General features: G+C 41.3%; 1 protein-coding gene across 3 annotated transcripts in view; it reads right to left on the bottom strand.

Moving 5' to 3' along the window:
- The window catches only part of ChAT (Choline acetyltransferase), a 328,988-nt gene that overhangs the window by 5,477 nt on the left and 307,689 nt on the right, over window positions 1-15,822 (bottom strand). For all 3 annotated transcript variants that reach the window (XM_071664727.1, XM_071664725.1, XM_071664726.1), the window contains exons 11-14: window positions 15,129-15,481; window positions 14,354-14,476; window positions 7,535-7,667; window positions 665-865 (exon numbers count right to left, since the gene is read on the bottom strand). In XM_071664727.1, the coding sequence (XP_071520828.1) occupies window positions 665-865; window positions 7,535-7,667; window positions 14,354-14,476; window positions 15,129-15,481 (810 nt within the window). The remainder of the gene's footprint in view (window positions 1-664; window positions 866-7,534; window positions 7,668-14,353; window positions 14,477-15,128; window positions 15,482-15,822) is intronic.

Here is a 15,822-nt window from a genome sequence, read left to right on the forward strand (position 1 = left end):
TCCATCAGAGCCTATAAAGAAAGTACAATATGCTTGTAGTAGGAAAATGAATAATTTCTGTTCAAATCATAAATTCTGAAAATGATCATTGAAAAATATATATCATAAAAGCCCACCATGAGAGGAATAATAGAGAAAGAATTAAAGAAAATATCAATGACTGACAATTCCATCTTATCTAAAATATATTCTAACATGAGTTATATAGAGATCTAACAGAGAAAACATATCCTGGTCAATATCAGAATTCTACACTTCATAGTTAGATATGCTAATGTTGAATCATAGATTTGAAAACAACTTGGTAACATTTTAGACTTCATGTTTTGAAGAACAACATATAATGTTGGTATCACATGCATATCATCCATCTATCTGTGGCCTCTCTTGACCAGCTTCAGAACCCAGAAGAAAAAAGATTAAAAAGAAGAGTATGAGTAACCTCCTCATATCGTATGATAAAACCTCATATCTTATGAGTAGCCTCCTCGTATCGTATGAGTAGCCTGCTCATATCGTATGAGTAGCCTGCTCATACCGTATGAGTAGCCTCCTCATACCGTATGAGTATCCTTCTCATACCGTATGAGTAGCCTGCTCATATGGTATGAGTAATCTCCTCATATCATGTGAGTAACCTCCTCATGTCGTAGTGGTCTCCTACCTGACTGGTCGAGAGCCTGAAGTGGTTGGAGACCTGGTATGAGCTGTGGCTGAAGATCTCGGGTGTGGAGATGCCCATCTCCCTAGCCATCTCCCTCAGCCCCAGTAAGTGGATGTCTATCCCTCGCCCCAGAATGTTGTTGACCATGATGTCCGTCTGGAGCTTGAGGGCCGTCTCGTACTTGGCCAGACGGTCGGCCAGCTGGCCAAGCGGGCCAGGGAGGGGAGGAAGAGCGAGGAAAGACAGAGGGTAAGGGGGGGACCAAGGAGAGGGTGAGGGAGAGGAGAGCACCAAAAAAAGGGAGTTATTAAGCAGTAGCAGATTGTTATTGCATAGTTATGAAGTGGTTAGTGAGGTGGTGTATGGTAGTATGACATGTAATCATTGGTCCCACGACTTACAGAGGTACGACCCTTGATTACGACGGTACGACCTTTGTGCACATGTGACATGTAATCATTGGTCCCACGACTTACAGAGGTACGACCCTTGATCACGACGGTACGACCTTTGTGCACATGTTGGCTTCACCTTTCTTTGGTCTGATCTGTACGAGAGATATGAAAGGTCACGCCATCATATCCAAGGATCGTACAGTGAATGTTTATGCTCGAAAGAGTCCACTCTGTTGAGGTGGTTGAGTTTGAGTGAAAGATGATGTGGACATTGTTAGTGTTGGCAAGGCGCTGCATGATTAAACAGAAAGACACATGCCATGCTGAGGGTCGAGATTTGAGTGTCATTTGACATTTACGTGTTTATGTGTCTGTCAACACCACAAATATAGAATATTGATAATTTTTGTAACTGCAAACTTATCGAAAGAAAAAAGAATCTCCTTATCAGGTTGTACAGAAGAAATGAACAATACACATCAAAATACTTGCAAAGAAATTCAAAGAATTTTCATAGCTTGTAATGGTGAAAATATGTACAGACACACTTGCAAGTTCAACCTCTGCATAGAATATGACCTTGCTATAATAATCCTTGCCATGTATACAGGTCAGGTTGTAGCGTGACTGAGAAGTCAGGCTTGGGTTAGAGAGTTAGAACATGTTAGAACATAGCCATAGCGAAACTATAGAGATCATTCAGCGTCGTTAGTAAGGGTCTAACGGTCGTTGTGGGTTAAGTACCGTAGTTAGTATCGCCATAACATTACGAGAGGCTCTAATTGCATTTGGTTCTGTCGTTAAGAAGGAAGGAACTGAGAAACTCCAGGCCACATGTTAAGTTTTTCAGACAGCCTTCATTGTGATGGGAAGTTTTCACTCACAGCCCAGACCACAGTGTGTGGGGAGAGAGAGAGAGAGAGAGAGAGAGAGAGAGAGAGAGAGAGAGAGAGAGAGAGAGAGAGAGAGAGAGAGAGAGAGAGAGAGAGAGAGAGAGAGAGAGAGAGGGAGAGAGAGAGAGACGATTAGTTTGGGATGCATCTTGTCTGGGTCATGAGGCCGGTGTGAAAGAAGGTTTCTGGACACGGCTCTCCAACCAGTCCCCCCCCCAAGCTCAGTACCCCGTGAGAGGCATGGGTCTCCAACTGGCTCCCCTGTGGTACTCCATGCTGGTGACTGTGTCTACAGCCAGGTTCACCCGGGGCAACCCATGCTGTATGACTAGAGGGGGAAGGTGTGAGACCCGTACGTCGTCTTACCTGTTGTTCAAGACGCCACCCGTTAACTGTGCGTACTTTACCTGACTTGTATTTCAGCTTTGATAAGCTCTTCACCGTTGTGGATCATAAAGAATATATAGAAAAAAGAACAAAAAGGCAGGCATGAGAAAAAGATGATTTTACCAAAACATTTCGAAATTTCATCTCATTTCCAGGTTTCCGAAGAAACTGGAGCACATACAGAAACACAAAGACAACATAAAGAGGTAAAAATCATAAGAGGGGAAATAATATATATAAAACAAAACATAAGAATACTGAAATAGTTTGATAAAAGTAACATAAACCCCTCGTACTTTTCTTAAACTTTCCTAACCTAGTCTTGACCACAAGTCTCCCAAGAACCTTCTTGTGGTCATCGATCAAGATATAATATTCATAGGTTTTATCTCCAGGTACCATAGTAGTGTGTGTGTGTGTCTTGTCTTCACGTTATGACAGTGAGGCGTGAGTGTGTAGACGACCACACCTCCTCCTCCCGCTGATCTCTCGGTACTCTGCACAGCAGGGTCGCGCGTCCACAGGAAAGCCACGACGGTAGTGAAACATGGGTGGGTAACACCGTAGACTTTTGTTGCAATTTTAATGAAACTTAGGTTTATATGTCCGTATACTTTGTGGCTTGTGGGTTGTTAAGTCTCTCGACATTCTTATGTTAGTTATATATAAGCATATATATATATATATATATATATATATATATATATATATATATATATATATATATATATATATATATATATATATATATATATATATATATATATATATATATATATATATATATATATATATATATATATATATATATATATATATATATATATATATATATATATATATATATATATATATATATATATATATATATATATATATATATATATATATATATATATATATATATATATATATATATATATATATATATATATATATATATATATATATATATATATATATATATATATATATATATATATATATATATATATATATATATATATATATATATATATATATATATATATATATATATATATATATATATATATATATATATATATATATATATATATATATATATATATATATATATATATATATATATATATATATATATATATATATATATATATATATATATATATATATATATATATATATATATATATATATATATATATATATATATATATATATATATATATATATATATATATATATATATATATATATATATATATATATATATATATATATATATATATATATATATATATATATATATATATATATATATATATATATATATATATATATATATATATATATATATATATATATATATATATATATATATATATATATATATATATATATATATATATATATATATATATATATATATATATGGAAAAATAAACTATATTGAGGAAGTTAATGGAAAAAATACGTAGTTTCTTAAAGAAAAATCATCAGAAAATAGGAAAAGAAGCTGAATAATACATAGAAAACCATAATCATACAAACACAGAAGACACGTCATCTCCAGAAGAGAATTATGTCTGGAATTTCTGGAATTTCACTTCCAGGCCAGTAAAGCCAGAATTTCACTGATGTGAATTTTTTTTCATAGCTTCTTTCAATACAAAGGGAATTCTTTAATGCTTATGATTTCTACAAATCACAAGATACGCTCGTGCACGTTCTAGAAAACGAAAACTAAAAAACGTGTCCATTAGAAAGAGGAATATCTTACAGTACTCTACACAACAGGTGTCGATAGCTTGCTGAAAATACCGTGTCTAGAAATCATGAGTTATTCCAAAACAGAATCCAGTTGGTGAAGTCTTTTTGCTTCGTGGACGAAGTGCATGTTTTCGACAAGGGTTTCAGAAGACCCAGCTGACAACTGAAAGAGCCTTAGATGGTCTCAGTTATCTGGTTTACTTACGAGTATACAGATGTCTGACGCCAGGGGAGGAGGTTGATAAGAGAGATCAAAATAGGAAGTTTTGCTCGTTTTCCTTAGTCTTTCACCTTTTTTTTTAATGATCTACCCTTTGAGCACGGCGGTACGACCCTGGCATATAGCGGTACGACCTTTCTTGCACGACGGTACGATCCATCGGTACGATGGTATGACCTCTAAGCTGACCCCTTAAAAGGAGAGGGGTCAGGTTTTACAAGGCCAAGGTCGTCACATCCATGAGTGCTACCTGGGGTATACCATCAACCTCAGAGACCTTGACGTCGTACTCAAGGTCGTACTGGTGTGTTCAAGGGTCGTGACCTTCTGTTCAAGGGTCGTACCGTTAAGTTTAATGGCCGCACCGTTATGTTCAATGGTCACACCGTTATGTTCAAGGGTTGTACTGTTCTGGTCAATGGTCGTACCGTTGCGTTTAAGGGTCGTACCATTGTGTTCTAGGGTCGTACCGTTGTGTTCAAGGGTCGTACCATTGTGTTCAAGGGTCGTACCGTTCTGCTCAAGGGTCGTACCGTTTTGTTCGAAGAGAGTTTAACAGCTACCACATGCCCGTTATCCATCACTTTTGCCTTATCTTTCATCACCTTTAATATCAATACACTTCAATTACTGATCGACAATTACTTTAATGATACCCGTTATCATTAATACGTTGTTCAAAAAGCTGCACTAACTTCAACTTCTTATTCAGATTTGAACTTCCTTCCTAGGGTATTTGGCTGGCAACATTGGATCAAAGTGTGTTTCCCGTTCACACTTTCCTATGAAATATCTGCGTCATCTTTATGTTCTCCTTACTACGTGCCCTTCATACCCATTTTCCTGTGTATCAGTGAGTCATAGAGAATATTTATGTAGGGAGGAGCCATCTGCTGGTAGCTGGTAGCTGGTCGACTTAATTTTACCAACCTAGTTCCTTGGGGCTATGGGGAAGGGATGAACGTATGGTAGACCTGATGGTGTAATGAGAAGGAAAGAAGTGATTACCGAACTTTGAAGTGGAAATCACCTTGATTTCTCCACGAGAAAACTACTGTACCTTCTAATTTTTAAGGACCGAAACTTTTGGGTAACTCTGTTACTTCACTCACTCTTTTATATCGTCCAGAAACTTCTGCTTCGAAATCATTAACTTGATTCCCTTTTTTTTTTTTTTATCCTTTAGCCATCTCTCATCTTCGGCTGTCCACCAGTTACCCCTTCCTCTACCAATTCATTTTCATTCTAGCAATAATACCTTTCACTCTCTCTCTCTCTCTCTCTCTCTCTCTCTCTCTCTCTCTCTCTCTCTCTCTCTCTCTCTCTCTCTCTCTCTCTCTCTCTCTCTCTCTCTCTCTCTCTCTCTCTCTCTCTCTCTCTCTCTCTCTCTCTCTCTCTCTCTCAATTCACGTCAACATTCCTGCACGTTTCCTTCCTCTGTTGCCATCTCATTCTTCCATCTTTCCTTCACCTTCTCTTACTCCCTTTTCTCCACCTTCTCTACCCATCCCCTCCTCGCGGGTTTGTTTTTTTCAATTATTTACCGATATATGAACGACAGGATCCTCCGGGATTGGGGAATTTCTTCCTCCCTCCGGATCTCTAAGACTGTTAATCGTGTCTGAAATTATCTATCGATTATCAGGAAAAATTAAGGGACTACGGATGTGGTTGCGTATTCACGTCTTATATATATATCTACGTAACATTTTATTCAGCATTATATTTTAAGTATAATTCTAGTAGATATTGCAATCAATAAGTGAACCAAAGTATGATGTGGCGTCGGGAGAAAGCCATGGAGGAAATAGAGATGATAATATGCAGAATCGTAGCATTTACTCAAGGCTGCAGTGGAGGTCAGGATCTTAAAAAAATTTCACTCATGCATTTTGTGTCAGTGGAAGGCCCAAGGTTATAGTATAATTCAAGGAAGAAATGTTGGGTTTTTACTTTGCAATGTAAGCTGCAGTATATATCATTTTCTTTCTGAGATTTCTGTTTCCCACTTTCTATTCCATGGGAGGTCCTCCCCCTATGATCTTTATGAGCACCCTAGATCATATCCAACTTTCCTTGTCTTCGTCTGGGTGTGACTCCTGTTCATCATGACCACGAGCCATACATGGGACAAAATGTTCTAATACCTTCGTCACGCCTTTGTCAATCTCAATGCCTTTCAGCACCTCATCCTATCCCACCTCGTCTTGCTCTGCTGGGGCAAGATCCTCCCTCCTCAGATGTAAGTACATCTTCAAACCTACCACCCACTTCGTCGATCATTATCGTATTCAGCCTCAATAGTTCTTCCCCACGTTTCCCAGAAAACTGATTATCCGCTTCTTAACCGAGAGTCTGCTCCTGACGAACTTATGGAAAAGTTCTGACTGTATATTTTTTTTTCTTGTCCTAGAACATCAAATTAACCTTATCAAAGATTCTCCTTCCTTCCTTCCTTCCTTCCTTCCTTCCTTCCTTCCTTCCTTCCTTCCTTCCTTCCTTCCTTCCTTCCTTCTTTCCTTCCTTCCTTCCTTATTCCTTCCTTCCTTATCTTGCAGTACTCGTCCCTGCGATTTCATGTCTTTCAAAACCTGGATGGTTACTGTCATGTATTTTTTCTCCTGCACGTGAAACATCTGAGTTCTTATTTTTTTCGTTTCGAGTCTTTTCCGTGAAACACGTCTCTCCTTTTTTTTGCCCAATATTTTTCCATCCATTTCTACCCATATTCTCACACATTCTCATTCTGTCAACTTCGCAGAACCTTCTGTAACACTGGTTATAAAACTTCCGTGTTCACAATTCATGTTCTCAAAGAACCTGTTCACCTTCGAGTAATTTCCAGGTAGCCTCCTCTGATCCTCATCCCATGTTCTTAACAACTGAGTAGCTGTTAAGCAGTAGTCGTACATGAGTCTGTGTGTTTGTCTGCATATGTGTATAGGCGTATGTGCGTAACTGTGTGTGCTTGAGTGTGCATGCAAAGGCACTCAGGCATGTGACATGTCACGCCCACACATATAAGCAGACACAGACAGACACAATGGTCTATGCCTACATATGTATACATGTATGTACATATATGGGTTCGTCCATAAGTACATTATTGATATAAGCAGACACAAACAGACACATTGGTCTGTGGCTACATATGTGTACATGTATGTGTACATATATGGGTTCGTGCATTATTGATATGTGGTCGAGTCGACCATGTACTCACCGGGGCATTGAGAACCATAGCCTCACACCAGGCCAGCACCTGCGGGGTGTTGGCTCTGATGCAGTCCACTCGACCCAGCCGGAACCTGCGCGTACTGGCGCTCTCGTACGTACTGGTCAGCTGCCCGTGGCACCTGGGGGAGGAGGAGAGGTCAAAATTTTGTTTTTAGTCGGAGGTGAAAAGCAGGGATAGAGAGGTACAGCAAACAGCTGGGACAGTAAACAGTAGAGAAAGAGAGGTACAAGCAAACAGCAGGTACAGTAAACAGTAGAGAAACAGAGGTACAGGAAACAGCAGGTACAGTAAACAGTAAGGGAAGGGAGGTACAGTAAACAGGAGTTATAGTAAACAGTAGGGAAGAGAGGTCCAGCAAACAGCAGGTACAGTAAACAGTAGGGAAAGAGAGGTACAGCAAACAGCAGGTACAGTAAACAGTAGGGAAAAAAGAGAGGTACAGCAAACAGCAGGTACAGTAAACAGTAAGAGAAGGGAGGTATAGTAAACAGGAGTTGCAGTAAACAATAGGGAAAGAGAGGTACAGCAAACAGGAGGTACAGTAAAAAGAAGGTACAGTATACAGCAGGGAAAGAGAGGCGCAGAAAGTCGGTCTTGAGGGGACAGAAGACTGCTTAATGTCAGTTTGGTTCGTAGGGTGTCCCCTGACTCAGCCAGCAGGTCACAGTCGACAAGACTGTGTCGGCATCAGCCAATGGAAAAGAACAGAGCGTCGTCGACGACCATTTCGACTCAGAGGAACCTACCTTATCCCGCTCTCTCGTAGTGCGTAGCCCTGAAGCCGCCGGAAACCCATAAAACGCGATTTCATTAAGATTGAGAGAAGGTGTCTAACCGCCTTCAGAGTGTAGGAGGGACGAAGAGGCTTCAAAGTAGTCACTGGTTCCCGGGTCCTCCTCACTAGACTCAGGGCGTGACCCATGTAAGCCTCACCTACTGAAGGGGACGACTCAGGGTGTGACCCACGTAAGCCTCACCTACTGAAGGGGACGACTCAGTGTGTGACCCACGCAAGCCTCACTTACTGAGGAGGACGACTCAGTGTGTGACCCACGTAAGCCTCACCTACTGAAGGGGACGACTCAGTGTGTGACCCACGTAAGCCTCACCTACTGAAGGGGACGACTCAGTGTGTGACCCACGTAAGCCTCACCTACTGAGGAGGACGACTCAGTGTGTGACCCACGCAAGCCTCACCTACTGAAGGGGACGACTCAGTGTGTGACCCACGCAAGCCTCATCTACTGAAGGGGATGACTCAGTGTGTGACCCACGCAAGCCTCATCTACTGAAGAATGTAAGAGGTCGAGGCACCTATTTTGACTCTCCTGTACAACATTAATGAAAATGGTATTTTTCGTGGGGAAGTCAACGACATGTAAACAACAAAGTTAAGATTGTACAGTAAAATTCTAATGTTGGTAGAAAAGAAAAAGATTTCTTTTTTTTTTTTTTTTTTTACGTCGGAGGTTCCAGTCACGGACAAAAGTCAACTTCAAAGCCGAGCCTTAATTGAAATACAGAGAGATTAATGGAAGGGAAAAAGGAGGAATAAGGGAAAGTATTTACGAATTTTGGAGCAAGTAAAAACCTGTCTTTTAAAATGTGTCAGGTCATGTTATTGGGAAAGACATGAGAGGGTGGAGAGTTCCAAAGCTTCGACATATAGGGAAAGAAACAGTTATCAAAACGGCCCACTCTTGAGTTGCCAGGAGCCACACACCAATCATGTGACGCAGCAGCTTGCCGAAAATTGTGTGGTTTAGTAGGCAATGGGGGTACACAAGCAGCCAGCCCTCGGGAGCAAAAACCAAAGTAACACCTAAAGAAGCGGGAAAGTCAACCAACATTGCGGTGTAGGGCAAGCGGGCCAAGATCTGAAGTTATCCTTGGAGAGCTGATGAGTCGGATCGCTTTCGACTCAACTCTACCAAGTAAGGATGTTACAACCAACCCAGATGTGAGAGCAGTACTCCATACAAAGACGGATACAATCCTTTGTATAAACGGAGCAACTGTTTGGAAGAAAACCAAATCTCGACATGTAAACAAGACTCCCTCTTTCTCAGGTTACCGTCCCATTAACACGCTACGAGATGAAACAGAACTTACTGTCCATGGCTCGTCTTGAAACCAAGACCGGAGAAGAAGATCCTCACGTGTTCACGTTCCGTGATCATCCAAACTGAATGGAAGTTACATATACCAACGTCACCTGGGCTAATTAAGAGGAGTCCTCTCCAATGCCCTCTGTGGGCCGACAACCGTAACTAAGTTACCGCCCCTGGGCGTCACACACGCTTCAACGCTCTGCCGCACGAGGTTCTGTCCCCGTTGTCTTCTTCTGGGCAGATAATTCACACAGGGCGATGCTCGCGGTCGAGAGGAAGGGACACATTATTATCTGCCGATGACGTCGCAGACAAGGAGGAGGAGGGAAAAGGAGAATTTCTCCGAACCTGGGATTCACTTAACGCGGAACTGGACAAAGAGAAAATTAGAAAGAAAGGCAAGTATATGATCTTGACAGAGGGCGCTGCCTTAGCTCACGTTTGACATCCTGGTACACAAGGGAAGTTACGGCACACTCCAGGACACAGGGATCCATGGACAAGTGCACGTGTACATGTGCACAGCTAGTGTGCTAAGTCTGTACAACCCTGCGTTCACCATGTGTACAATGTGTGTACAACGTGTGGTCATCATGTGTGCAACGTGTGTCCATAGTGTGTTGACCATGTGCACAACGTGTGTTCACCATGTGTACAACGTGTGTTCACTATGTGTGGAACGTGTGTACAACGTGTGATCACCATGTGCACAACGTGTGTTCACCATGTGTACAACGTGTGCAACGTGTGTACAACGTGTGATCATCATGTGCACAACGTGTTCACCATGTGTACAACCTGTGTTCACCATGTGTACCTGTGCACAACGTGTGTTCACCATGTGGACAACGTGTGTTCACCATGTGGACAACGTGTGTACAACGTGTACAACGTGTGTACAACGTGTGTACAGCATATGTACAACGTGAACAATATGTTTACATAGAACTTGGTGGGTAGACGACTCTGGTTCCCATGTTTTCAGCACACGTTCACAAACGCAACAAAGATGTGAATTTACATCTCGATTTACAACTTCGATGTGTATGTTGGATTTACATCTCGATTTACATCTTCGATATGTATGTTGGATTTACATCTCGATTTACATCTTCGATGTGTATGTTGGATTTACATCTCGATTTACATCTTCGATGTGTATGTTGGATTTACATCTCGATTTACATCTTCGATGTGTATGTTGGATTTACATCGCGATTTACATCTTCGATGTGTATGTTGGATTTACATCTCGATTTACATCTTCGATGTGTATGTTGGATTTACATCTCGATTTACATCTTCGATGTGTATGTTGGATTTACATCTTGATTTACATCTTCGATGTGTATGTACAAAACTGGATTCCCTTTGACTTCCATCGTCAATAAAATTGTAACTAAACTAAAGCTATGTTTTAAACTTGAAGTAGATACATACAATACCCAGGAAGAGTAGATATCTGGATAAATAGAATTGTATAATCTACCCACGTATCAATATTTTGTATCAATACAGAAAAGTGAATTTTTTCTACTGTCTCAATCATCTACAGTGTATTGATTGCTTAGCTAACACTTCTACATCTTTTGTTGAACACTGTATGAATCTCCCACGGCGCGTTTGATGTCGTACAGATCACACATAGTGTGCTGAACATTGTATTGATCCTTTCCAAAGCGTGGCTTAATTGATTAATCCTCCAGCTTGCGATGAATCATATATTGATTCTCTACACGGTGTTGAACATTGTATTAATCTTCCACAGTTTTCTGAATCCTTTTTTTTTGATTAATCTTTCAAATACTGTCAGTCATTGTATTGCATTAATCTTCCTCAGTGTATTGGTTATATCGTCAGTTCTCGACGGTGTACTGAATATCGCATCTGTCCTTGACATTGTACTGAATATCGTTTCTGTCCTTGACATTGTACTGAATATCGCATCTGTCCTTGACATTGTACTGAATATCGTTTCTGTCCTTGACATTGTACTGAATATCGCATCTGTCCTTGACATTGTACTGAATATCGTTTCTGTCCTCGACATTGTATTGAATATCGTTTCTGTCCTTGACATTGTACTGAATATCGCACCTGTCCTCGACATTGTACTGAATATCGTTTCTGTCCTCGACATTGTACTGAATATCGTTTCTGTCCTCGACATTGTACTGAATATCGTTTCTGTCCTCGACATTGTACTGAATATCGCATCTGGCCTCGACACTGTACTGAATATCGCATCTGGCCTCGACTTTGTACTGAATATCGCATCAATTCTTGACACTGTGCCGAATATTGCTCTTAATCCTCGACGCTGTGTGCTGAACACTGCACAGATCTTCTATAGTGTCTTGGATACTTTATATGTACTAGAAGGGATATCAAAGCTTAGGATCTGTATCAAGTGAATAGACTGGAAACATGATAATAAGTCTATTTTGCTCAATAGACAGACATACAGCATGACGGACTGCAATAGGTACACAGATAGACACAAAGAAAAAAAAACATATAGTCGGTCGATGGTTGGAAGGTTGGAATCCATACAAGGAAACGCTTGAATTGGCTTCCATGAGTAGGTGTGGATGGAAGCCTTTGTCCAAATAACAAGAAAATATGACCCAGTTGTAAGTCAACACCGAGATAGAGTTGCCAATTAGGCACCAGTTATGTGTGTATATATATATATATATATATATATATATATATATATATATATATATATATATATATATATATATATATATATATATATATATATATATATATATATATATATATATATATATATATATATATATATATATATATATATATATATATATATATATATATATATATATATATATATATATATGTGTGTGTGGACGTATGTATATACATGTGTATGGGGGTGGGTTGGGCCATTTCTTTCGTCTGTTTCCTTGCGCTACCTCGCAAACGCGGGAGACAGCGACAAAGCAAAAAAAAAAAAAAAAAAAGAAAAAAATATATATGTATATATATATATATATATATATATATATATATATATATATATTATATATATATATATATATATATATATATATATATATATATATATATATATATATATATATATATATATATATATATATATATATATATATATATATATATATATATGATTATTAAGATACAAATCCTTTACCAGTTACATAACCTGCATCCCAGACAGGAAATTTATTTCATAGACCAAGTCTACCAATACGAAAATAGACGGAGACTAAGGAAAAACTTGATGGGGGGAAAAAAGGGGGTATCTTTAAGAATGAGCTTACGGGCGAACGAGGGCAAGAAAGTGACATCTTATTGGTCGGGTGCCAGTGGCACTGGTTGAGGAGAAGGTAAGGTTTGGGAGGGGTGGTGGGTTGGTCGGTAGGGTGGGGAAGGGAGGAAGAAGGGGGTGTGGGAGGGACAGACAGGTAGGGTAGTGGATAGGGAGTGGTGTGGGAGACCAAGGTAGATTACCTCAACCGCAGGAGGTCCAGACGCACACCACACGGTGGAGACCGTGAGAGAGAGAGAGAGAGAGAGAGAGAGAGAGAGAGAGAGAGAGAGAGAGAGAGAGAGAGAGAGAGAGAGAGAGAGAGAGAGAGAGAGAGAGAGGAAATGTGGGATAAGGAGAGGTCACAGTGGAGGATAGAAAGAATATGTGTGGAGTAAATGTTAGGTTGGAACCCCCCACACGAGGACACAGCCAAGAATCACTCGAGAACTACGAGAAGGTACGAGGACGCTCATGAGACCAGACGAGAAGGGTTACGAGACCAGATCGAGACCGTTGTGAGATCACACGAGCCGCATGGCCCCTTCCGTGAAACACCAACGAGGCCACGCGAGGACGTCTTCATGACGACACGAAGAAATGTACGAGACCATGCACGCATGTTGATACGAGACCCGCCCACCCACACACACACACACACACACACACAGCTACTCATATCGTCGGCCGTGTGGTGAGTGAACATATATTAACTACTTTCAAGTTGTTGGCCTGGAGCAGCTGTGATGGTGTTGCCCCAGAGATGGGAAGGTCCATTATGGTGAGTTCCTGAGCCGATGACATATTCAGTGTCGTTTTATGATCATATTTATATCATGCTACGGTGGAGTGTCTGTCTCTAATCTATACTTGTCCTTTCGCAGTTCCTTCTTGTAACTGCGGTGGCGAATGCTGCGTCCACATTTAGACATGAAATCCATCTTATCTCCTCTATCTTTCTTTCTATAACCCACAGAAAGATAGATAGATAAAAACATGCTATTGGCTCCACAGCTATTTTGCTTGATCTAAGCTCTGGTAACCTTAGCCACAGCAGTCATATAAAGGCGTTTTATAGCCACAAGACACAATGGTTTGCAGGTATAATGACCTTGTAGCTCGCTGGTCCTTCAACCCAATAGCTAACGAACCTCATGTTGACGTCTGCAGGAGCACAGAAGGATTTGTCTGAAGGAAACTCATGAGAATATCTGCAAGAGAAGGAGGCCACCTGTTGGCGCAGACAGTGAACCATCTACCCGAGGAGAGCCAGCTGTGGTTAGAGACAGTGAACCATCTACCTGATGCTAGCCAGCTGTGAGGACATTCAGTGCCCTGTTTATCTCGCAGACAAAAAGAAGAAATGGGTGACACTCAGGCGAGCTCGGGAGGACCTACCTGAAGAAGGCTAACTGAAGAGCCAACTGGATGAAGGCGTCAGGGGAACACTTGGCCTTCTTCATGAAGTTGCGTCCGTAGCTCAGGTACCTCAGGATACGGAAGTCCAGGTCGTCCACCAGCCTAGGAGGGCGGGAGAGCCGGGGGAGGAGGAGGAAGGAGAAAGGAGAATAGGAAGAACATCTGTTATTAATCTCAGAAAAAATGATTCACGTTTGAAGATGTAACGTTAAGACAAGGTGCATGAAACAATAACACCAGATAACACGTTACGGCCAAACATCAGAATGATATATATGTACATGACATACAACTGCCTGTTACTACAGACAGTTATCAAGTGAGCGTTCATTCAGCTGTTAAAAGTATGATATATGTGAAGCCTTAGGTCATTATACAACGTTGCAGTGTGTATGGTATACACACAAACGAGAAACAGGAATGATAACACCACGCTCCTCCAGCAGCCAATCAAAATTCCACGACTGAATAGTAAAGTGTACTAGTGCTTTGTGTAGTAGCAGGTGATTGGTCAGAGGCTTCTCTGTCTACTTTCCTACGTATCATATTTCTATTCCACTACACCAGACCCACTGCTCTTATACTTGACCAAACCCCTGCAATCAGCCCTCATGACGACCGACCCTCTTCCTTCCCTCCCTCCTCCTCCACCACCAACCCTCTTCCCTCCCTCCTCCTCCACCACCAACCCTCTTCCCTCCCTCCTCCTCCACTACCGACCCTCTTCCCTCCCTCCCTCCACCATAAGACCTACCTGTCGACGTGGTCAGCAGCCTCCTGTATCCTCCGGTAGATGACGGGCGTGGCCTTCCACTCAAGCCTGGTGGGCGTCGGGACCGGGTCGTCTGGGGCAGGAAAACCTATGTCATGTTCTCCTGCCGCCTCCCCTTCGCCCGTGGCTGTCGCTCCTGCATCCAGGTCTTGCCTATCCTGCATCAGGATCTCCTCCGGCTGTGTGAGGGCCTCGACGTTCTCCTCTGAGGACCCCTTCTGCGTCTCGTCGCTTATAGCCTGAAGGATCTGCTCCACGAGTTGGATGACGACGATGCCCTCAGCGCACGAGTGCTCGTAGCACAGGCCACACCAGCCGTCCCGGGTCACCACGAACTGCGGCAGGAGACGAGACACTCCGTCAGGAGACATGGTGATAACGGGAGACTGTAGAGGTTAGGGATAGATTAGGTGGGGAAAGGTTGAACGCCAAAACGGAAATAGAAATCAAAGTTGAAATGAATGTCTGTGGAACGTCTGCTTATAAACCACTTTCAAGGGGCAAACCAGTTTCAAGGGGAAACTATGGAAAAGGAGCAGTAGGTCGTCAGGATATCATTCATCAATAAGCGCAAGAGATGTATGTCCGCACACTTACTCGTTTGTTGTGCAATTTATATTCAGTTTGTTTCCAGTCACTTCGTTTTCATATTCCGTTAAGTGCTGACAAATCATTG

This window comes from Panulirus ornatus, chromosome 9, assembly GCF_036320965.1.
Source record: "Panulirus ornatus isolate Po-2019 chromosome 9, ASM3632096v1, whole genome shotgun sequence".
Classification (NCBI taxonomy): Eukaryota; Metazoa; Arthropoda; class Malacostraca; order Decapoda; family Palinuridae; genus Panulirus; species Panulirus ornatus.